The sequence below is a fragment of the Streptopelia decaocto genome (genome assembly GCF_964273445.1).
Source record: "Streptopelia decaocto genome assembly, chromosome: 7".
Classification (NCBI taxonomy): domain Eukaryota; kingdom Metazoa; phylum Chordata; class Aves; order Columbiformes; family Columbidae; genus Streptopelia; species Streptopelia decaocto.
The window spans coordinates 36,515,947-36,540,606 of NC_138661.1; the positions used below are offsets into that span (position 1 = coordinate 36,515,947).

Genomic DNA, 24,660 nt, shown 5'->3' on the forward strand with positions numbered 1-24,660 from the left:
GCATCCGGATACTGCAGAGTAGTATCCTAGATACTGTTTGGAAACACTGGGACTTCCCAACATTTTTGTGTGGGGATTGATTTATGGCTGTCCAGAGAGCAGAGGGCAAAGCTGATTATGACTCTAGCCCCAAGGATGGGACTTATGCTGGAATGCCATACTTCAGCTCTTGTGCAATAGCAGCAATCTGTTCCACACGGTCCTGGTGTGCAGCCAGGTCGCTCTCAAAGGCCTCGTGTTTCTTCAGCAGGGCCTTTATCTCCGAGAGGGTGGCAGTTTCGTAATCCTTCTGCTGCAGCATTGCTTCCTTACCTGGGGAGGGAGCCAAAGGACAGGAGAATGAAAGGCAGGATGCAATGCCCCCAAAGCCAGCTCCCCAACACCGAGGCAGCCCCAGAGGCTCTCAAAAGGGCATCTGCCCCGGTCCAGACACCCTCCCCAAAGCCTGCCCTCATACGTGCTGGCCTAGAGATGCACAATCCTCACTTCCAAACGACAGAATACGAGTTTGCTATTAACAACAGAGAAAGGCACATAGTGCAGCTCAAGCCAGTGCTGTCACAGTTTATACTGGACCCGTCTCAGTATGTGCAAACTGGGCTACGCTGGTCCTGTAAATGCCAGATGAAGCATTCATTTACTGTACAATAACTTTTCCTCTGCTCTGTAACTCTTTTCTGTCCAAAGTTCTCACTACGTAACAATTAGGGAATGAATGCCAATGTGGCCATGTGATGTAGCAGAACAGAGATCAAGCTGATTTTCATGTGTTATTTTCTAATAAAATAAGAAATGAACCTAGCATTCTTGAGAGGACATTCTTATGGAAGGACCTATGGATGATCCATCTCATCCTCCCTACATAAAGGACAGCACTATTTCAGGCAATAGGAAGCATGTAGGTTTGCATTACCATCTGTCCAGGACTCATGAATGGATGCCTTCTGCCGGAACTTCTCTGCCAGGTGATCCAGCCTCTCTAGCCTCCGGATCTCATTCAACAACCACTCCTCATAGCCCTTCTCAGCCTGCTCTAGGCCACCCCAGGCATTGTTTATATCCTAGAGACAGAAGCATGAGAAGAAAAGGCAGGTTAGAAGATGGGTGAGAAGATGTACGACAGCATCAGTCTCCATGAGTTACATGGCTCCAATGGGTTGGAGGGAGTGCATGCAGGCTTTCAGTCTCACAGGGTTGGGCAGACAGATTAGGAAGATGAGGTGCCAGACTTAAGCAGGACTACCAGTGTCAGGATATACCTGTCCACATGACATTTTCCCTTGAAACATTTCCCTACATTAAACTTCAACAAAACCCAACCATCTTTCAATTAGAAAAAATGAGAGGCGCCCAGACATTTCCTCATAAAGGCATGCAACTTCAGGATAGCCTCAGTCTGGTTCAGATAAAAGGAAGCAATGATCATTTGACCCTCTCATTATGGCCTCACTGAACTATATTCTGTAGGGTTTCCACTACAGAGTAGCTCACCCTGAATGTGGGGCATGCTCTGTAGCCCATGGGAAGAAAAGGAGTCCCATTTTTTTAGGCATGGTTGGAGTATATATGAGCAGTTACCCCCACTCACCGAGACCATTTTCCCTTCTGAAGGCATGAAGGCCGGCCTGTTGCTGAGCCGCAGCTTGGTCTGCAAGGTGTTGAAATTGATCTCGAGTTGGCACTTCTCTTGGACCTTGGGGGGCTTGTGCAGGCGGCGGTAGTCCCGGAAGTCCTCCAGTTTCTGCTGCATGGCTTGCATGGTGTTCTCTGGGGCCCGGTTCTCCAGCCAGGGGATGGTGCGACGGATCCACTCCAGCAACTGGAAAGAGCAACGACAAGAAGGCTTGAACTGAAAAACATGTTAAAACTACTAGTGTTGCTCTGATCTCATTAGAGAAGATTTACTTTTATGTTTGTTGTCAGAAAGATTCTGCCACCAGCAGGGCTTGTAAATGCAAGTTCGCTAATTTTTATGGAAGTACTTTTTTTTACTGACCAGCCTAGTCCCTGCCACACTAAGTAGAGCTGCCTGTTGCAGCACTGCCAATCCAACATGCTTAAGGACCAAACTATGTCCTCAGATTACACTAAAGCCTTAGAGTTTTGCTGGACTGTTGTATAAACAAAGGATGCTGTAAATCATATTATGTCCAGAAGGGTCTAACAGGAGAAATTAACTTCTGGCCTCCAGCTATGCTTCTCCGACTCTAGCTTCCTTGAAGTCAGTGTTGATCTTTGAATATCCCTCTTCAGCAAACCTATCTGGGGATCTGGCAAAACGTTAATGCAATGGGCAGTCTAGAGTGTAAGTGGAGTAGTGTCGTCTGCTCTTCAGACCAGGCTGAAACCAGGCTCAAGGGCTACATTTGCCCTTCTGTTTTTCATCTTGCCCTCCTTATTTGTCATCCATAAACACACTCCAGTCCACATTTGGTCACTTCTGTAGTCTCACAGCTATCAGTCTGTCAGCCTTCTCAGTTAACCAAAGCAGCCTCCAGCTTGTATCTTACACGGATTCTTTCCAGTTATCAGCAAATATATATTTCTTTCCTCAATCATCTCTAATTTCCATTCTTTCTGATCCAATTCCTGATTTCTGCAGTATAGCGGCATACAATTTGTATGAAAGTTGTCATGAAGTTGTACAGTTCTGACGAAGGAAAGTTAAACCAGGTTGATTTTTCCTTTAATTTTAGCATTTCTGTCACTGCTCTTAATAAACTGAGAAACTCAAAGCTGCGCTATAGAAGGTTTCTGTTTTAAAGTAGATTGCTTTTGGCTTTAAGGTAAGTTTGATCTTTAATTTTTCTCAAGATAGAAGATGAAAAAACAGAATTTTCCAAGGCGACATGGGCCAATAGCATTCCCCAAGATTAGTTATCAGTATTAAATGCAATTCCTTTCCACATTCACCACACAGAAACCAACAGCACCACAGACACCTACATCACTGGCCAGTTTTTCATAGTCTTCCATGAGCTGTTCGTTTTCTTGGTTGACTGCCAGCACCTTGCAGATACGATTCGCTGCTGTCTCCGCCTGGTGAAGAGAAGAAAAACAGAAGAAGGGAAAAGTGTGAAAAAAAAACCCCAAAAAACAAAAACCAAAGCTTGCAGCTTATCTTCCTGCTATGTACCTGTGGGTAAAGTCTCCTACCCTTGGCTCTAGCAACCTGTCTGCACTTTGAAATGTCTGCCCTGACCTTTTTGCTTTCTACCTGACCTTCTATAATAATTTATTTTTCTCACTGTATGTGTTGTGAGACAAACACATTTCAGTGCCCTTTCTGAAGCTGCTCCTACAAGAGAGCCCAGTTGTTTCCTTCCTTCCAGAGGGAGCCTGGCTGTCTCCTTAGAAAGATGGGGTACTGCCACCACCTCCACTCTGCTTACCAGCATTCAGAGCTGCAACACCAGTAACTGAGTGGTGTCAAGCTGATGAAATTCTCTGCTGGCTTTCACCCCAGGAAAGAACTATCTACACAGAGTTAATCCATAGACCGGACTTTGGAAAATTCCTAATTTTGTTTGGAAGATAAAGTGGTAGATACTCCTCTTAACCTTAAATTCTGCCCTGCAGAGCTGTCTTCCAGCCTTCCCTATATTTCTGGCACTCATTACAGGGCCACCTCCTCCAGCACTTTGCTGCATGACACCTACCATGTATTCAGGGTCTCATGATGCAGCTGAGGATTTTTTTTTTCCCTTTCTGGATAATCTTTATGCTTACCCTCCCAAAACAAATCTCACAAAAAAAAAAGAGAGCCTGTTGTTACTATTTAGTTTGCTTGTTTTTCCATTGTGGGACCAAAACCTTGTTCTCTGCAGGGAGCTTAACATGCTAAAACATGAATCAGGAATAAAACAAGGATCAGAAAAATCCCAGCTATGAACTCAGGAGCAGTCAGTCTGCCCTGAAGTGCCACGCATGTGTTTGGCACAGGGAACGCACAGTAGGCTGATCCTTGCACAACAGGTATCTGTGGCTATCAGCTCCCTTTGACATCATTGTGGTAGGTGTCTTGCCATGAAGCCTTGGAAGATGTGTCCCTGTGCTGGGTGTTAAGGGATTGCTCCACACCCCCTCACCCCAGTGCAGCTATTGCCCTGGTGCCTGAGGAAGGTGCTGGAGCTGCCCACAGACCCCTGTGGATCAGTCTTCCTCCTCACAGAGGCAAGTGCAGATGGAGAGGAGAGAGTACATGCCAGGACTACCAATTGAAAATGCTGTGTCCTGCCTTAAAACTATGAGTGGGACTGACGCCAAAAGAAGTTTTGCTGAGCTTATAGCTGGAAAGTTTCAACCTCTATTTTTAAAAGGCCTTTTATTATCTGTTTATTCAATCTCCAAGGCCATTTGAGAAAAATCGCCTAATATCTGCAGCTGATGCTGGGCAGCAAGAATAGCAGTAAAGTCATAGGCTATCCAGTGATGTATGGATTGCTAAAGTCCCAGAGGATCTGGCAATATTATTAATTTGTAAGAAGCTGTAACATATATTCAGTCATCTGTCCCTTCATTAAATTGGGACAGCTTGCAGATACACAGATATTAACTAATTTAAAATACATCAGAGGGACTCGTACAGGAGAGCAATTTCCCTTAAAAAAAAATCTGTAAAAAGTGCAAACGATGGTTACATTTAAGAAAGCTTGTACTTTGATCTGTTTTTAATTGGAGTTTGTACTTTCATGGAGTGCTTTTTGATATCCAGAGAAAACATTATATACATGGGACCAAACAGTATGTCAAAAAGACATTGCCAAAGCCCTACATGATGTGCGTAATGACTGCAAGGAACTGGTGGTGCCAAATGTTTATCTCGATGACCCCAGGAGGAGCTCCCTGCACACTCTTTCTTCTTTTTACACCCCAGGAGCTCACTGCATCAGCAACCAGCTGTGCAGGAGGGACCCTATTTCGCAGAGGCATATTTACATGTATCTGATGATAGATTTCCTCCAGCTGCCCAAGTTTTTAAATATGTGTGTATATACGTGTTGAGCATCTGTCCAAACACAAAGGCCCTCTGAATGTCAGCAATTACGACATTATTTGTATTATTCTAACAGCTGAAGTGTAGAGGCTTCCTCTTCCCTACCAGTACTTGCTTCCCAATGGTTCTTCCCTGCTCCAGACTGCTCTATGCAACAGTGAGCTGCCGCTGCTGCTGCAGGAACGGCTCTGTGGCCACTGTCACCCCTGATGCCATGAGCAACGCATTACACTGACTTGCTCTGGGCAAGGTAGGAATAAAGGATCCCAGTGCTTTCAGGTAACCTCCACAAATACTTCCCACACTGCTGCTAATGAGCTGATCTGTGGTGATGGCGACCTCAGTGAAACACCTTCAGGTAAAAGAAGAGTGGCATGCTAAGATGTTTACATGAAACCAAGGCAGGTCCCCCAACACTTTCATTAGTGGACTGAAGTGGAAAACACCATTTCAGTTTCCCCACACTGCTAAAGGCAATGATGCAATTAGGGTGCTCAGGCTGGCTCCAGGCAAGCCAGGATGCCCACAAGGCATGGAGCAGCACCTAGAAGATGTACCACCCTGGGGTCTGGAAGCTGTGTACCTCTATTCTCAGAGAGCCTGTGTGAGCTGACCAGCTTCAGGGCAGCATCATGCTGACACTTCACACTGCTTGTACTCAGAGACCGTGGCAAGGGCAAGCTCAGGGCATACTGCTCAATGCCACACTGCTGTGTGGTATGCATGTGCTGTTGGATGGACTCAAAATGGAAATCTGAATAGCCAAGGTAGCAGTAATTTCTCTGCTTTTTGTCTTTTCTGCACTTCTTAACCCTGACTTGGGCTGCTTAGGATGGATATGGAGTTAGCTGTCTCTCTAGCTCATAGATCCAGGTCTCATTGCCAAGGACAATAACAAAGGAAGGTATTGTCACAGTATGCTATGTAGGGAAAATGCCTGTTGCTCTCCTCTGGCCTCAGAGGACCACTCCACAATACTGTATGCCAAACACAATCTCTTAATAAAACGGTAAAACATGAGTTAGAAATTTTCACCCCAGAAATCAAGTTTACAAAATATTAAGCCAACCAGTAGCTGCATGCATTTAGTGTGAAAGTCAGAAGCGGTTAGAAAACAAGCAAACCAACCAAAGCAAGTAAACCTACAAATATATATATATAAAAAACGGCATAAAGAAAAAGCAGCCATCTACACACACGTCAGGCAGGGGACCCTGTACCTTCAAAGGCTCAGTATAAGAGAGTGAAAGAAGCAGAAAGCGGCTCATGGGACTTCCCCTTCAGGACTGGTGGCAGTAATGAAAAATCTGAATGAAAAATGGAGTGATATCACAGTAAGTCACCTAACCGTGCACGAGGTGGCAACACATTACAATCTGGTCTGGGGCTTGCACTCAGTATTCACTTTGCATTTGCCTGGGGATTTAAATCTGTCACTCAGCAGCTGGCTAACATGCAGCTAGAGCAGCTCCAAAAAGGAGCTGTGCCCCTCCTGCCAGAGCACAGTTGAGTTGCTGGGCCATCAGGACGGCTGAAAAATAAATTATTATCTCTTTAATCTTCCCTGTAAGCCAGTTGGACTACATGGGATTGAAGCTCTAATAACTAAGAAGCTCCATCTCTAGTTCTTGCCCTAGCTATATGGTTCAGGTCCTGAGGCAGGAAAAGGTTTTTCTCAGTTATCCATGGAGACCTAGCAGCCACCTGAATTGCTGATGAGAGCAAACTGCTGAGAAGGTTTCCAAATTGTGGAATGGGTGCAGAGGAAAGAGGAAGGGATTGGCGAGGGGCACGGCTGCTCCTGCAGCAGGCCACAACCCTCTTCATATTGTGGTTTGTTGTTTTCTCAATCTGAAGTTCTTTGGGTTAAGCAGACAGCATGGTGCAGTCGCTTGGAGCACCTGGCAAACAGCAGGCCTTATCACCAGGCTGGCACAAGTTCTGAGACTACCGTCTTCCTGGGCAAGTATCAGCTGGCCAGAGCTTCCAGTCTAGTTTTAAGGGTTTTGAACTAGTCACAAAGCAGGATGCTAGTGAAAAAGTAATGACTACACAAATTATGCCAAAGGGGCAAGTCTACCACACTGCTGTAGGACGTATTCCCATTTCCTTGGAAACAACACAAGTATCATGTAATTTATATGAAACAAGGCAGAGAACAAAAAGTTTGAACTAAAGAGCTGCTCCCTGGAACCTACTGCCTGTGTTTGCCCTCTGAAAGCCAGCATCAGCATGGTAGCTGCCTCAACACTGCAACCACCAGCACTGCTTTGCACAAAAGAGATGGACTCTTCTGGAGTCAAGTTAGCCCTCAAGCTGGGCAACGCATGGACTGCACCTCAAATAGAAAAGGCCTACTGAGAGGAAGCAGTTGTGGCTAGGGGAAATGGAGAGATTTTACATCTCTTTGTAACATGAAGAATACAGTCTTGAACTTCAGATTTTATTGTCCCAAAGCCTACAATCTGAAATTAGCAGTGAACCTGCAGACCAGTCAGGCTATAGCATGGGAGGAAAGGATGGACCTTTTCCTTCTGTTCACAGGCTTGCAGGGAAATTGCCGTTTTGGAAGAAGTTTGCCCGAAGGCAAACCGTGACTCTCTAGTTCCTCTGAGGACAAACGCCCAGATGCCAGGCAAAGAGACTTTGGAGTTAAGAAGAAGCAGAGGAAGAAGGACTGAAGTTATGGAAATGGGCAAAGCAGAAGAAAGATAAATAAAACACAGAGGTGGTTTGGGAAACAGAGAATGACCAGAGAGAAGCAAGGAATGAAGAAGTGTGTGAGTTTGGGAAATCTCAAGGCCTGGTAGGAATGGACTTTGTGGCTGGAGCACAAAAGGGCTACATAACTAGCTCACAGATGATTCAGCCTAGAAAAAGATCACTGACCTAGCTGGGGCTGAGTGTGGAAGGCAGGATGGCAGGTCAAGAGGGACAGGCTGTGATTTCCTGGAGGAGGCTGATTTGATTGTGGTACTTCTGGAGGCGCATTGCCTGGCCAGGATGACGCCCACTAGTCACTGAAAGGACACTGACTCTGTCAGAGCATCTATTCATTCATCTTTAGATGCCAGCTTTACCAAATGCTTTCTCCACCACCGAGGTGTGAAACTGAAGGGAAGGAGCAGGTCAAGTCTGTCTGAAAGGACATGGACATCACTTCTCCAGCAAGACTACAGATGGCACATCCAAGCACATTGCTGGATGCATTGGGCTTCCCTGCAAACGGCCTGGCGTGGATGGGGGTCTGGCACGTTCCTCAGTGGAGAGGAGCGGTGGGCAGGGCAGGGAGCAGGGAGTGGGTTGTTAGTGGTAAAGTCTCACCTTCTGCGCCCCTGAGAAGGCGTGGTAGTAACATGAGACATAGGTCATTATGGCCTTCGCATCCGGCCTTAGCGTGCCTAAAATATCTGTGCAGAGAAGGAAAAGAGGTTGAAAGGATAAAGTAAGAAGCAGCACATAGAATAAAACAAAACAGTCATGGGTGGCGTGAGAGAGGGGAGAAACTTCCCATCATGCATTGCAGGACAGGCCAAACAGATTTCCATGCGGAGAGCTGGGAATTCAGATCAGAAGGTAGCTAGCAGTGTTGGCTTGTGGCTCAAAGAAGCACCCCTCCCTCCCACCCCCTCAACCCAGGGGGATCTCGAGCTGAGGATCTGGGCTCTGCATCTTCACAGCTGCAGTCCAGGGGCCTGGCCCAAGAATGCTAATAGTCTGTTTGGAGGTCTGAATGCCTGTGCTCAAGGCTCTTCTATATATCGACGAGCTAGAGATCAGAGCCTTCCTATGCAGTGCACTTCCTACACAGTATCTGCTCTGCTGCAACACGCACTGCCTGTTCCTGCGGCTGCTTGGTTTTGGTGAGACATATTTACAAGGTTTCACCCACAAAATATTTTCCTTAAGTTACTCCATTACCAACAGGAAAATGGCTAAGCCAGACACAGCAAGGACTCAACTGCCCAATTTCCAGCATGGTGGGTGAGAAAAGAGGGGAAAAAAAAAAAAAAAAAAGAAGCAAATGAACAAAAACAGGCACCTCAGTCATGATAAGCAATGCCCTGTTTGAAAAATCACCATGGATGTGTTCATTAGACATGTTTTGTAATCCCCAGGTGAACTGGGACTGAATTTGTGGCACAACTTGAGAAAGCAGCAGGCTCGGATCTTGAAGCAAGGGTGTAGGAACCTGCAGCATTTGTAAGGTAAAAATAAAGCTTTGGGTATTTATTCATTGAACCCTTCATAAAACCACTAAGTTAGCTCTGTTCCTCCACCTCTGAAAAATAAAAAAGTGTCAGCATCGTTTTGAGTGTGGGCAGGCTGCAGTGTCTTGCCGAGCAGAGCATCTATGTGGCGGTCTCGCCGGCTCTGAGACCAAGCATCATAGTTCAGCCTTCCCAGGAACAGGGGGTGCAGGCCCTCAGCTGTCAGGGCAGCAGTTTGGAAGACAAATGGAGAAGGCAGAGCTCCTCACTCCCTTGGATTTATGTGTATGCCAAGGTGCTGGCATATGCCAAGTGCCACTGGAAGTACAACTGACTATAGGTAAATGGGACTCCTGGCTCCCTTGCCACACGTATTAAGTCTGGGGCACCACTTTGAACCAACAGCCAACTCTACCAAGAACATAATAATAAAGATGCCCGTAGCTAGAGAGGAGAGAGAGAAAGAAAAAAAATGTTTGGACATTAGCAACGGCACCAGGTGTGCTCTGTGGAGGGAACTTGGGATCCTGTGATACCTTCTGGGCTCCTGAGAAGGCGTGGTAGAAGCTAGAAACATAGGTCATGATGGCTTTCTCGTCAGGACGGGCAGTTCCAACAATGTCTGTCAAAAAAAACCTCACGTTAAGAGCATAATCAACTGACGGGAGGAAAGCAAAGGAGAGGGAGAACCACAACTGTCCAGGACGCCTGCTGGGGTATATGCTTGTCACAGTAACTCCACAGGGCTTCCCAGCATTCCCCAGATGATGTGTCTCTCTTAGAGGCCAGGGTCTCCCTACTGGTTCCCCTCCCTCATGATAAAATTGCTTCCAGGGTCTGGTCAGGCTAATGCAGTCATATATCAACATGTCGTGTGTCACAGCATTTCCCTGTCCTGAGAACGCTACTGTGAATGGTGGGCTGAATCAATCCAAACTGGCAGCAGGTTGACATGGCTTCTATAGACGTATTATACTGCAATTCCTCCATGCAGTTCTTCAGGAAATATGCTTTCTCCCTTCCTTTCCATGCCCCTGTCCTCCATTTCAACACAATGATAGCTTGAATTAAAGTCCCTTTCACTAGTTTCAGAGTAAACTCAACACCTCCAGAGATCACAATTAATGGTGTGGAGGAATGCACATTAGCTTCACTCCATGAGGGAGGAGAATGATCAGGGAAGAGCAATGGAAGCTCCTTCAAAGGCCCCTCTTCATCACTGCTAGCTTTGCTGAGATCTGACGCTAGATCCAGTTACTCCAGAGGAGGCTTTATTTCCTGCAGAACGGCAGAAAGCACTTGAATCTGCTCCAGAAACCTCATGATTTTTTGTGACCTCAGCATGATGAATGCAGGGAAAGCAAAACTCATCCCTGGGCATGGGAAATACTACCTAAGAATATGAGCATCCTCATTACCCAAATACAGGTTCTCTGGGTTCAGCTGTCCTGTCTCCACCTTTGCCCTTCGTTCCTCACACTCCCTTATTTAACAAAAGCCTTTAGCTGCTTCTCTTGTTCAAACCAAGCCTGAAATGAAGCTTTTACCACCGAAACGAGCTGTCTTCAGGTGAACAGCCAACAATCAGTGAACAATTTCAGGTTGTCGTTCATACTCCAGGGTTACAGTTTTCAAAGTCTACTGCCAAGCTGGTCCTGACAAGGCTCTGAAAAGTAATCCTTGCTGGCCCAGTGGCCTCAGGGAAGCAGTCACAGTCAGTAGCAAAAGCACCTCTGAACAACATGGATCTCTGCCTTGGTCTCCAGACTCAGTCAGTGAGAGATCTCCATGCCCAACACTTTTGAGTAGCTGAGAAGCATCAGTTTCTAACAACAATATCATGCCCCCAAAAGGAAGATCACAATGTCAGAAAGAGCCCAGAAAAGAAAAATTCTGGAGCAAAAGGAACACAGTCCTACACCATATGTTAACTCAGTATTAAGCCTGGTTCTTGAAAGGGAACGCTTCAGTCAGGAGTGGACATGGCCAGGCACTACTCATCTCTGCCTGGTGTGTCAACCCCAGGTTAAGATCTCCACACCAGACTTGGAAGACTGAGGGGGCACAGGAAGCAGAGGGAAGCAGAACATACGATTCATGATTCCAATTTAACTTTTCCCCTATACATTTAAAACACAGTGAAGGAGGGAGCATTCAGAGGTTGCTGAATTCTTGTAAAATACCAGTCCACCTAGAAGTAGGAAATGTCTTGAGAAAAAGCAAGTTAAAAGCCACTGGGTTCTACTTTACCTTCTGCATCCAGCATCTTGGGAATATCCAGATATTTCTCAGCCACATCAAAAGCTGTGTTTAGATTTGTGAGAGGATCATCCTGGGAATGAAACAGAGTCAGAGTATCAGCATCAACTTGTAACAAGGTCCACAGCATTTCTCTCAAAACAGAGCTATTGTGCTTGGTTTCCTTCAGGTAACTGTGCTGTCCAAACAAAATTTATGTGTGAATCCTCATGTAGCAAGATGAAATAATTAGCTTCCTTTTGAAAACGGAGCCTGGAGACTCATGATAATTAACACATAATCTATGCACTTGCAACAAAAAAGAATAATATATTTTGTCTTGAACCTAGCTTAAAGTAAAATTAGCTTCACATCATACTGATAGTAAAGGGCCATATTTCACATTTATATCTCATGCTTATATTAAGTTTGCAACTTCCCTTTGAAAGAACTGCAGAACAGTGTATCTGTTAGAACATCTGAGCAATACTAAAATAGTAACAACATCTGCAATGGCTGCTGTCCTCAACTAGCGTACAGTTTGTTGAACACCAGTTGAGTGGGAGGAAGAGAAATGTTTTAAGAAATCTCTACAAAATAAATACATATAAAAGTACCCATTTTGTCTGAGTATAGCTTTTCCTTCTATGCGCTGCACAGGACTTGTCATTTCTATTCATCTATATAGTATATAAACCTTCTGCTGTGGCAGGATGCACTTCAGATACAGACATCAATACACAGTAATCAAATCCTAAACAAAGTTAAATGTGACTTATCACATCATGAGTCATATCATAAAGGTAACTAGATTTTAAAGAGCCACACAAGAGAATATGAAACACAGATGTCACTGGAAATGAAAGACCTCTGCAAACTGTTTCCAGCATTCAAACGTAATGATCGGCAACAGGACATCTATCAACATGTATGAGATCCTCATATAAGCCTGCTTTATATATTCCTGTATACCTATGATACTTTGTTATTCTGAAGGATCAATCACTTCATGGATGACAAATGACTTTGGACTATCGGTTTCTAATATCGAGACAGGTGGCTTCTGCGGGAGGAAAGGTTGTGCATAAACTGTTAGTGTTTAGTCACCATGTTTGCTAAGCGTCTTTCAGGAAAGAGGAAGGATGGGGTGGTACTCTCCATATTGTCATTTGTGCCACTCACACTTGAGACGCACCTTAAAAATTAGGAAATAAAGCATATAATTATTTCATCTTCTTTGCAGAGTGGCATCCACGTCTCTGGTTCTCTTCTGTTTGAGATCATGTGCCTTTGCTTATTACATCAACTTGGAAGATTAATCTGTGCCTGAACTCTAATCAACAGGCAATTTCCTTCAAACCCACCCAGCATGGAAGATGAAGCTAGGCAGGCTGGGCAGGCAAGGTATGGGAATGCAGAAAAGTTCCTTTATGGCACTGATCATTATGTAGCCCTCAGACTACAGCCTTCATGAAACCAGGAAAGTGAGCTATTCTGAAAAACAGTTTCCTGCAGTATATCAGCATCATATTCCTTTGGGTGAATGTCTCCAGTAGACAGAAACGTTTCACCTACCAAAGTAAATCACACAGAGGCCACCAAAACAGACACGACCACTGATGCATATTTAGTCCACTGTGACAAGTCAATATTAAGTGAGGAAATGTTGCACAGGCATGCTGCAATAAAACCAGCGGCTGTCACACGTAGTAACAGGTCACCATCTCGGTACCAAATAGAACTTTATCCTTATATAATACACTTTTATTGGTGACTACATCAGATATATTATATCCACCTCTTCAGAGTTTAGCGGTGGTGCAGGCAGGGGATTTTTATTATCCTGCAGCCACAAGGAACCACCCTGTGCCATGGGATTAGACGCTGGTACCATTTCAATCTCAGCCTACTTGTCTCCTGTTCCTGCTGTGGAGAAATCTCTATAATCCCAAAGTGTGACCAAAAGCCTTATTTGAGGTGAGACTAGCTAGTATATTACATACCTTGTTCACTATGTGTAGACAGAGCCTTAGCTCCATTTAGGAAGGAAGAGTAACAGTCTTTCTTTCACGCAAGCGCAGGAGCATCCAGAAGTGCCAAGTGGCAGCTCTCCTGCCAGTTTTCCCTTTGTCCATAAGCCATATTCTACTTCTGTAGAAATGTCACCACCATTTTTTTAGCCTATGCTGACCATGACCACCTTGGCATTGCTAATGCCCTGACAGAGTGTTTAGTGTGTGAACACAGACCCTTCCTCAGCACAGAGCCATCTGAATGAACTGCCTGAAGATCTGTCAGCCTCTCCTGGAGGAAAGGGAGGAGGCAAAAATCACTGCAGATAGCTTTCCTATCAGTTTGCAATTAACAACACCAGCAGCAATGTTGCCAAAGGTTAAAAAGAAATTTTAAGCTGGAAGTTGGGAGAGGTTTCCTGATGGGAAAACTTACTGGGCTTGGGCACTCCCAAAGGAAGGGCTGGAAGTCTTAACATGTGAGAAACTGGAAACTCATCTAGATGAAGCTATCAGACTTCACATGTAAGAAAGATGTGTGATCACATGACCTCTTGGGGAATGAAGCTAAAGACAGTGCTACTGAAAGCAAGGTACCTAAATCCAAGACTAGAGGTCTGAGATAAGCAGGTAGCTAAACCTGAGCAAGACCCTGTTCCCTGTGGGAAAAGCTTCACCCCTCATGGATAGTGGAGCTGCTCATCGCAAAGGTGTTGCTTCTTTGTGCAAGAGATAGGGTTTCCCTGGGGGCTTGTCCAAGACTACAACAGGGTCTCGAGCCCTGTGAAACTCCTCCAAACTCTACCACTTTCAGTTCTATCCCATCATACGCAAGCTAATTATTATTTCAAATCTCGTTTCAGCTGACTCCCATTAAAAGGGATAAAATAATGAAGACTGACCTGGCAGCCCCAAGCCTCACAGTGCAGCACCACAGCTACAGGCACACTTTAGAGACCCAAAGGCAGCAAACAAAAGCCAATTCACCTGTCCCCTGATTTGTTCCACAGCTGACACACACACCCCAGAGGAGCACTGACCCAGATGAGGTTCTGCAAAGGTGCCTCAGTTCCCACTCTGCTTATGTGAACACATAATAGAACAGCATATACATGAACAGGAGCCGCAACTTCCGAGGCTCTAGCTGGGCCAAGCACAAGGTAAGCTATACCTCTACCATGGAGGAACTACGTTGTTTTAACAGTGGCAGATAGCAAACCTGCCCTAAACAGATGCCCACCTGGCACATCTTCTGCTTTTGCTGACTAAAGACTACCATGGCTCCTCCTCTTTCACCACAACCCTATCTCACATGGGGAGTTTTCTCTGCTTCTCCAGCTATTTCCAAGTCCTTGCAGCACACAAGGTTGCCATGGCAATTATTGCAGCATGACATAAAAAACTTATATTAACTAGCAATCAGGAAAGAAGATGGAGGAGGAGGAAAATCAAGAGAGAGCAAGCACTTACTATATCTGCCAGAGCTGAAGAAACTAGGAAAGAAATTCAATTGGTACAACTCACAGTTTCAGGAACATCTGTAATAAATGCATCTAACACAGCAGTACACAGACTACATTTCTATACGGACTGCGGTATATGAGGGAGTGTCTGAGCCATCAGTCAACCATTGTGCTTGATAAAACAGATGCGGCTCACAGTTGAGCTACCGTCAGGGGTAAAAGGAGGAAAGGAAATCCCATCTTCTGCACATGCTTCAGATGCAGACCAGGAGCTGAATCTCAAGATCTTATCTACAGTAAGCTGAACAATAGCTTAACCTGGGTGGACTTGCACCTTTTATTTCGGGGGCTGGACTATGCAAGCAACCTCAGCTAAGCAGTGCATGTAGGCAGAAAAGAATTGTGCTTGCTCCACTAAAATAGCTAGACTGTGCTGACAAAAGAAGTTGCAAAGTTTTGGGAAGACATGCAGCTACATTGGCTACCCTATGCTAGCAAACGGTGCCAATACAGCCTCTGTAGCATAGACACAGCCCCTGCAAAGGAGCAGAAAACACTTAAATTGCACAATAACATTGCCCAAATGGGAGGTATGATGCAGACTTCTTGGCAGCTTGGACTTTATCTTACACATTTGTGTGTGTACACAGAAACACACACAACATCAAAGGTGCAACTGAGACGCCGTTAATCACTCCCTAGAGTTGGAAGAGACCTGCAGGTGGACCTCTAATCTACTATCCACTGCTTCTCAGCAGCCTTTCTCATGTCTTTCTCTGCAAGATAAGTCCTCTGCAGGGCCAGGGATGATTCAAAATGTTGAGGTTGTTTTGTTCGCTTGTTGGCTTGGTTTTGAGGGAAGGGGGAGAGGGGAAGTAGGCTTCGAGGAGAAGGGCAAGAATTTGTTGAATTGAGCCAAAGGGAGGAGGAAAGAAGAAATAAAGGAATAAACGAGTGACAGAGACACTCCAGGCAAACACTGTGTTTAGGAAAGTCAAAGATCTAGGCAAAAGGCAACTTCCCACAGCACACATCAACCGCCGGAGCTAAAGGCTAGGTTCTGAGCTAAGTTCTTCCAGCTATTTGCTCAAGATTTCAGCTGTGGTAGAGTTCTCAAACATGCATTTTATCTCATACCTTTAGAGTAACTGAGGCAGAGCAACAATAAAAATTATACTGAAAGAGTCAGAAGACTGCAGGAGGGCAGAGGGAACTTGATGAAGGATGGGATCAAAGACAAGTGGAGAACAAAAGATGCTGGTTCCTTTTAACCTTACTCTACGGAGGACAAATCCCTTCCCATCTACATTGATTTTGGCTACTACAATCACTCTCTCTTTCACCTTAAAAAGCCTGCAGGCAATATGACCAAATAACTTTATTTTCCTCACTCTTGTTTCACTCGGGTTTGGCTTAGGGCTTTATTGATAACAGAGACCGCTGTAGCATTTACCCAGCTGGGTTTGTCAGACTCTCATTGCTTAGCTGCTTTTATTTTCTCAAGATCAGGCTCTGAAAATGTAGCTCTAATAACTCCTTTTTTATTGCTGCTGTTTATGTAAACAGGTACAGTCTCTCCTCACTGTTTATTCATCATGTGCTGACTCCAGACATGAAGACTGATCAGATAATATAACTCACTGCTCTGCAAGACAGTAAAGATCTAAAAGGTTACTTAAAGCAGATCAGGCATTGTACAATTCATTGCCTCGAGGATGCAGCTAACATGATTAACTCGTTTACATATCATCTGTTTGCACAGTGATCCAAGAGCCCAGGTCTATTAGTGACAGGCTCCTGTGTTTATTTCCCTAGCTAACATCAAGCACGTATGCACTTCATAACACCCAGCCCATGAGATCAGATGGGCAAATGTTTTGTGTATTAGCCCCAGTAATGACACATGAATTATGCTCTTGGTGACATTTCACTCCACATGTGCCCAGACACAGTGAGACCGGATCTCAGCAGAATGCAGGAACGCCAGTAGGATGAGAACCCAGTTTGGTCTTCCATCGCCCTGTTACGTCAAGATGCTGCTGGCAGCACAAACGACTGAATACTTATTCTCATCATCAGTCCTGTCTCCAAGACACACAAACTTTGGAGCAGCTAGATGTCATGCTACCAGTGGCAATTTTTAAAGTAAAATTGAGCGCTATGTCAAATGCTTTTCTGGCACCTGACACCTATACACTTGGAGAAGCCCAGTACTGCAGATAGCTCAGTGCTAAACTGGAAGCATGTGTCAAGTGCCCAATGAGGGCACATACACCCCCACAATGAGCTTTTCATTTGAACACCAGGTAACTGGTTTCCATCCAGCTCTCCACAGAAATATTAAGTCTGATTTGACTCACTAGACTGTGACATTAGCACAGAACTAGTCTCACATTTGGTGTTAGTGAATTTGCCAGCTTTTGCTCATCAGCTGGGATTGGGACACGTGGGTCTCATATAAAGCAGTCTGAAAGCAGGAACTCATTAAGTTCATGCTTCACTAAGAAGTCTGAATGTACTGATTCATCCCTCCTTCCTTCCCCCTAATCCTGCAACTACCAGCTTGTGCTGAAGTTCTTCAATTATGTTTATCAAGCTAATTATTCTCCCTCTTTACTTCCAAGGAGCCAAGCATCTGGTCTGACAAAGAAGTTGAGTTGTACCTTTCGTAGTTTCCCGTAGTCGATGAGCTCTGGACGGTGTCTATGAATTAAAGCGCAGAAACCAAGGCCATCCTTCCAACTACAAGAGAGACAGAAGAGAGCACAATGAACAATGCTCAGCCAGAGAGAGATACTGTGACAGCATGAGCACAAGGGAAGGCACCAAGACAGCAGGATGACTAATTCTGGTTCAGTTTCTAGCTAACAGTACTTCTCTAAGTGCTGGGAAGGAGGCATATCTTGTACCTGCATGAGACTGCAATAAAGATGCCTTTCAAATCCTACAAAAATTCATTGTGATTAGGACTTGTCCTTTGCATTGCCACCTCCTTTTTGCCAGTTCTTTGTGCTGAACTCTGTGCATGTCCTGCAAGGACAGGTATAGAGCTCAGGCTTGAAAAAGGTGTAGATAAAAGCCCTAAAGGAGGAACAAGTGTATTCCTTAGGGAAAAGGCCGATGTTCATAGCTAGCTCCACTACAGTACCGGCTAGCGTGGATGGCACTTAAGCTCTAAAGAAGTGCTTTAGATTCATGTGGTTCATACAGCTCTCTCCAAGATGTGCTGGAAAAAGCACTATCGTGCAGAATCTTCACTGTAACATCTGCCAATCTGGAAATGTTAAGAGCAAAGCAACAAAACCTCTCATTCCTTTCCAGCTCTGCCATACTACAAAGTTTCTGGTGCAGCCCTTATTTCATGGCCTCTAAAGTGTTCTGAGTTTTCACAGAGGAAAAGCTGTCTTGCTTAGCCCATGGTACATATAACTTAACGTTCTGAAGAACTTCATGAAAGCAGCAGTTGTAACCAGAATAAGGAATTGGGATATAGGTACTTGGATCCTCTAATAACCTCTGCCTCTAGGTGCCTGTCTGGACTATGCTGTTACTGTGCAACATGCATCTGCGTTGTCTTGGTAGGTCTGTCATGAGCATTGTTGAATATACCAAGAGACATATGAAAATAACACAGATTGTAAGGCTAAGTGCTCACTTGTAACTCACCTGATATGGAAGTTCTGGATGTTTACATTTTTGTAGGGGGCTGTCTTCCTCTGACACCATAACAAAAGTCCTTCTTTAGCAGATGTCTCTAGAGAAAGAAAGCACACCAATCAACTTATTTTCTTAGAAAGCAGGAGTCTCTGGGGCAAATGCTAGAAAAACATGATCAGTTTCTCTTTGGTAGAGACTGCACTGAACTGTGCTTTATTTAATTTCACTTGTCAGAAAATTCCTTGTCTTGAAGAGTCTACTGGGATAGTTTTGCTACTATTATTTTTTAATGAGGTTCAGTAATAAGATAGCTTTTCAGGATTAGAGAGTTTTGTAGGACTTGTAAGAGATAAATCCATTTTCAGCGCTAGTCCCTGAATCAGCCTGCAAGAAATGCAATAGATTCCAACATCCTTTTGAAATGCTCTTAAAATCCGCTACGAGAAGAGGATGTGAAAAACTCTTCTCAGCACTCTTGCACCTGTACAGAAATGTCAGTGAGATGACAGGGCAGATTGGGAAGCTCCCTTGCATCTGCCAGTGACTCAAGAGCACAATCTGTGCCTTTTAAGAGGCAGTGCTATTTAGTTACCCAGTTGTTCATTGTTGAACAGTGGCTGAAAAGAACTGAGATTTACCTTCAACTGAGATATCCTGAATGGCAAAACGAAGGATAATGGTCCAGATCATTCCAAGAGTCATTTTAACATTGCCATCCACGATTTCTATGGCAAAAAAAAGGCAGAAAGAGAATAAGTTGCAAGTGCAAATCCTAGTAAAACAGGAACATTGAGGAGCATCTCCTTTTGCAGATGAGAGAACTAGAATTCCAGCTGAAAACTGTACATCCCCGCCTCCCCACATGCTCTGCTGGTACAGCACAGTCTTGCCTGGTAATACCCAGTAATCAGACTAGTTCTCTTACTGTATAATACTAAGTGTAAAACAAAAACTGATGATCTAGAACACCAGAAATAAAGACCAATTTAGATCAGTGTAATTCCCCACAGGGGCCTAGAAACACCTTGTTCAGGTTTAAGTCCGATCACTTAGAAGTCATATAAGCCAAAGTGGGAAAAAACCAAAAGCCTTTCTCTCTTACTCTGATATGCCTACTACAAGTCACCTGTATAACTGCCCTAGTGTAATTATACCAAAAGAACCAGTGAGACTTCCCAGTGCAGATGAGCTCTGGCAGCTCATTTTGTCATCTGAAGAAGACACCACAAAAAAACAAACAAAAAAAACAAACCAAAACAAAAAATTATATATATATCAACGTTTTAATTTCAAACAAGCCTAAATACAACAGACTGCCAGAATAGGACTTCTTTTGGTCATATAATTTCCAAAAGACACAACAGAGCATTCCTCAAAGTACACACATCCTCCCTGAAGATGAAGTAAGGGCTCATGCTGACCAGCCTGAGCAGACCACAATATAAACTAAGATTCTAAGCAGGCTGTGGACTCTGCAATATAAACCAGCAAGGGTCAACAATTTGTAGATTTCAGAAAGCAATTACTTACATGTGTGAGATATCATCTATTTAGGATGGGGAATCAAGGTACTGGGGGGAGGTGCTGGGGGAATGCTGGCCCAGAAATGGGCTTTCCACGATGTATAGATTAGCACCAAACAGCCCAAACAGTGAGCAGCTGGGCCTCGAGTGCTGATCCTTAGCATCTACAAAAGTTCCACACGGACTATATATAGACATTACAAAATTTACAGCCTTCACTTTTTGGATAGTGGAACTAGCTGAGCTGCCTTCTCCTACTCATTCTCTGGCAGGATCCTGCACAGCAGAAGGATCTTTCACAAACAACTGATAAGTTACAAGAGTATTTTCAGTAAGAAAAGGGTTAGAATTAACCTACTGTTTGGAGGGAGAATAATTCAAGTCCTAACAAGGCTGCCAGAAACCATTTTCGTATTACTGTAGACACCTCTGTGCCACTACTTCCATAAAGCTGCCTGGCAGGAACACATTGTGCTCTGGGGCAAGTAGAAATTTGCAGTATAGGCAACTGCCACCTGTCTGGATCCCGTCACAAAAGTAACAATGTTCAAAATTTTCCTTTTAAGCTGTTAAAAATGCTTTTCATCATATGAAAACTTTCAAAATGTGAACCTCAGTGTATTCAAAACCAAGAGACAATTAGCACACACCATAAACATTTTGTTTCAGAAAATGTGTCCATCTGGTCCAAATTCCCGAAAGCTTGTGACTTCACAATACATGCAGTGCAACTTCCAGTGTAAATCAGATGGATGATATCCAGCTGTGTTTTGACATACATCTGCATCATGGATTTACCAATTTAGAAGACAGACAACAACACATGCCACCTTGTTCTACTGCAGTAAACCCATGTCTGCTCCTTTCTGCACTTGAAAGTACACACAGATTATCTTGGTGGGGCATCAGTTTGCCCAGAATTAAACAGCAAACAACTTGTCACTCCAGTATAAAAAGACTACAGTTATTGTTGCTGGCATGGAAAAACTATGTTTGCCTGTTGACAGTTTTCTCACAAATTAATTTTTTACAGGTGATGTCGTCTTAAAGTCTGAAAGCCCTTAAAATTCATGTCCACTAGGCTGATGTAAGAAAATGTCATGTGATGACAGGTATACTCAGTTCTGTACTTTTTGCATTCTCTACCCCTCCAATAAAGCAACACAATCAGCTGAAAGGAAAATCTTTATTGTTGTTACAAATACCTGACATACTACCGCTAAAATATAAAAGAAAGCATCCATGTTTTCACCTTGTTTGTTTTGTTCATGTGATAGATCTTTGTGAGGATTTTCAAAAAACAAAAAAAGCCCAATGCTTGTAAAACCACAGCAGTTGGCAGGAGGACCCTAGTGTAGATTTAAGATCTAAAACTCTTTATTTTAATGGACTAGATTAAAATCTGATGGCAATACTTCAATGTTGAAAATGCTTTATGGACACTAATAAATCAATCAGTGAGCTGAAACAGGCAATTAATATTACTGTTCCATTGGTTTAAATTGAAAATAAAGGTCAAGATACTCACATAAAACCAGATGGCGTTAAGTTGCTAATATGGCATTAGAACTCAGCCCTACGCTCTGGTCACATTCTCAAATTCCAGTTATAAAGTTAGCTGATGGAGCTAAGGTGGAAAGCACCTCTTCTCCCCCAGCCCTCTTCATTGCATTACTGATTTAAAAAGCGATGTGTGTGTTCCCTGCTCCAAGGCAGATTTAACCAAACACACCATCCCCAGTCTTTTTTTTGTGTGTGTGGTGTTGGGTTGTTTAGTTTGAAGCAGGTAAGCATTTCTCACTTCTAGAGATAAAAGTCTCATGGCAACCTGGTTACAAAGTCAGCCAGCCTAATCAGAAACGCCATATCCTCTTTGGCCCTCGCTCACTTCGTTTTCCACCCCTTCATCTCCCAGTGCGAGCCTCCTTTTCCTCTAGAACCCCTTCAGTGCCTTTCAGCTGCTGCCAGTCTCTTTCTAATATAGTGGAATACAGCCAAGAAATAAAAGTGAAAAACGTGGTTGCAAACCAGGTTTGCATGAAGCCTTCTGCTTCCTGGTGATGAAGAGAAAGAAACTCCCCAGGAATTGTTAAAAAGTTGAAGGTAACGCTACAAAGCTGCCCACCTGGTGTAGGGAGGCGCAACCAGCTTGTGTAGCGGGTGAGTCCCACCCACACGGTGCTGCAGCAGCGGGCGTGGTAGCTTGTGCAGCAGGGTGCAGAGAGCACTTGTTACTTGTCAGCCCCTCTAGCTTATTGCCAGCGTCCCGGACTGCTGACGACCATGGTCGCCACGAGAAGGAGAGCTTGCCTCAAACAGACTGTAGCTACACAGACTGAGGTTCTGTCCCGAAAGGTGGCTGTTCAGGTCTCCGGCTGCAGGGAGTGCCAGAGCCTGCTGCTGCCGGGGCAGGGAGGCCAGCACTCCACCTGTGTGAGGTGTGAGCAGGTGCAAGATCTGCTCGACATGGTCGTCAAACTTAAGGAGGAGGTTGAGACACTGAGGACCATCAGGGAGTGCGAAAGGGAGATCGACTGGTGGAGTAACACCCTGACGTGCCAGTTGGAAAGGTCCCAGGGAGGTACCCCCCAAAAGGAGATGGACCTCCTGCCCTCTCGGACAGAGGCAGAAGTCCTGAGACGGCCCCACCCTTGTTGCTCTCAGGCAGAGGTAGGGGACCGAAAAGACGACGAGGGTTGGAAGCGTATTCCGGTTCGGCGTCGCGGGCAGCCCCCCTCCCTGCCTGCTTTGTCTCCCCAGGTGCCCCTCCGTAATAGGTTTGAGGCCCTGGATCTTGAAGAAGAGGTAGGTGAGGAGGTGATGCCAAGCCTGCCCACAAGATCACGTAGGAAGAGGCAGTCGACTTCACAACTTAAGACTGCCTCTGATAAGAAAGAAAGAAGGGTGATTGTAATAGGAAATTCCCTTCTGAAAGGAACAGAGGGCCCAATATGCAGAGTTGACCCTCATCACAGAGAAGTTTGTAGTCTACCTGGAGCCCGGATCAAGGATATCGCTAGAGAGCTCCCCAAACTGGTGCACCCGACGGACTACTACCCGCTGCTGGTCTTCCAGACAGATGGGGAGGAAGCTGCTTCCCGTAGTCTGAGGGGGATGAAGAATGATTTCAAGGTCTTGGGAAGGATGGTGAAAGACTCAGGGGCTCAAGTGATCCTCTCTTCACTCCTTCCATCTTCAAGTGATGATGTGGGATGGAATAGGAAAATTCAGTCTCTAAATGGTTGGCTCCAAGACTGGTGCTACAGGCAGGGCTTTGGATTTTTTGATAATGGTTGGTTTTATAAGACACCAGTCCGGACACTGTCACGTGGGAAAGGTTTATCTCGCAGGGGCAAAAGGATGCTGGGGCAGGAATTAGCTGGGCTCATTTGGAGAGCTTTAAACTAGGCTCGAAGGGGGATGGGGTTGTGGCTGGGCTTGTCCCAGTGGGGCTGCATTCTAAAACTGATGAGGACCGGGTAGCCTCCTATGCCCCTAGGGAGAAACTGGTGTGCTCTGCTCGCTCCCTGAAATGCCTGTATACCAATGCGCGCAGCATGGGGAATAAGCAGGAGGAGCTAGAATCCTATGTTCGGTCGGGAGATTATGATCTGGTGGCAATTACAGAAACATGGTGGGACAGTTCACATGACTGGAATGTGGTCATGGATGGCTATGCCCCTTTCAGGAAAGACAGGCCAGCCAGGCGTGGTGGTGTAGTTGCTCTCTATGTGAGAGAGCAACTACAATGTACTAAATTCTGCCCAGGAGCGGATGACGAGCGAGTTGAGAGTGTATGGGTCAGGATCAAGGGGCAGGCTGGCAGGGCTGACACTGTTGTGGGTGTCTGTTACAGGCCACCAGATCAGGCTGAGGAAGTTGATGAGGCCTTCTATGGGCAGCTGAGAGTGGCCTCACAGTCACAGGCCCTGGTTGTTGTGGGTGATTTTAACTTCCCTGATGTTTGCTGGAAGGACCATTCAGCCAGCCAGCCACAGTCCAGGAGGCTCCTCCAGTGCATTGATGATAACTTCCTCATGCAGATGGTGGAGGAGCCGACTAGGAGAGGTGCACTGCTGGATCTCATCCTCACTAACAAGGAGGGTCTGGTCGAAGCAGTAAAGGTTGAGGGCTGCCTGGGTTGCAGTGACCACGAGATGGTGGAGTTCAGCATCTCGTGTGGCAGGAACAGAATAGCAAGTAGAATTGCAACCCTGGACTTCAGCAGGGCTAACTTTGGCCTTTTCAAGCAATTGCTGGGGGAAATCCCATGGGCAAGACTGCTTGAAGGAAAAGGGGCCCAAGATAGCTGGGTGGCATTCAGAGATTGCTTCTTCCATGCTCAGGATCAGAGCATCCCCACACGTAGGAAGTCAAGGAAGGGAGCCAGGAGGCCTGCGTGGTTGAATAGGGATCTGTTGGGTATGCTTAAGCAGAAGAGGAGAGTTTACAGGTCATGGAAGCAGGGGCTGGCCACTTGGGAGGAATATAAGGCTGCTGTTAGAGGATGTAGGAAGGCAGCTAGGATAGCCAAGGCCTTCTTAGAATTACAGCTGGCGA

At 45.1% G+C, this 24,660-nt stretch overlaps 1 protein-coding gene across 3 annotated transcripts in view; it reads right to left on the reverse strand.

Moving 5' to 3' along the window:
• ACTN1 (actinin alpha 1) overlaps window positions 1-24,660 on the reverse strand; it is a 94,791-nt gene that overhangs the window by 15,365 nt on the left and 54,766 nt on the right. For all 3 annotated transcript variants that reach the window (XM_082059309.1, XM_082059310.1, XM_082059308.1), the window contains exons 4-12: window positions 19,216-19,302; window positions 18,587-18,674; window positions 17,584-17,662; window positions 11,458-11,539; window positions 9,744-9,829; window positions 2,947-3,039; window positions 1,589-1,819; window positions 914-1,061; window positions 162-312 (exon numbers count right to left, since the gene is read on the reverse strand). In XM_082059309.1, coding sequence (XP_081915435.1) covers window positions 162-312; window positions 914-1,061; window positions 1,589-1,819; window positions 2,947-3,039; window positions 9,744-9,829; window positions 11,458-11,539; window positions 17,584-17,662; window positions 18,587-18,674; window positions 19,216-19,302 — 1,045 coding nt within the window. The remainder of the gene's footprint in view (window positions 1-161; window positions 313-913; window positions 1,062-1,588; window positions 1,820-2,946; window positions 3,040-9,743; window positions 9,830-11,457; window positions 11,540-17,583; window positions 17,663-18,586; window positions 18,675-19,215; window positions 19,303-24,660) is intronic.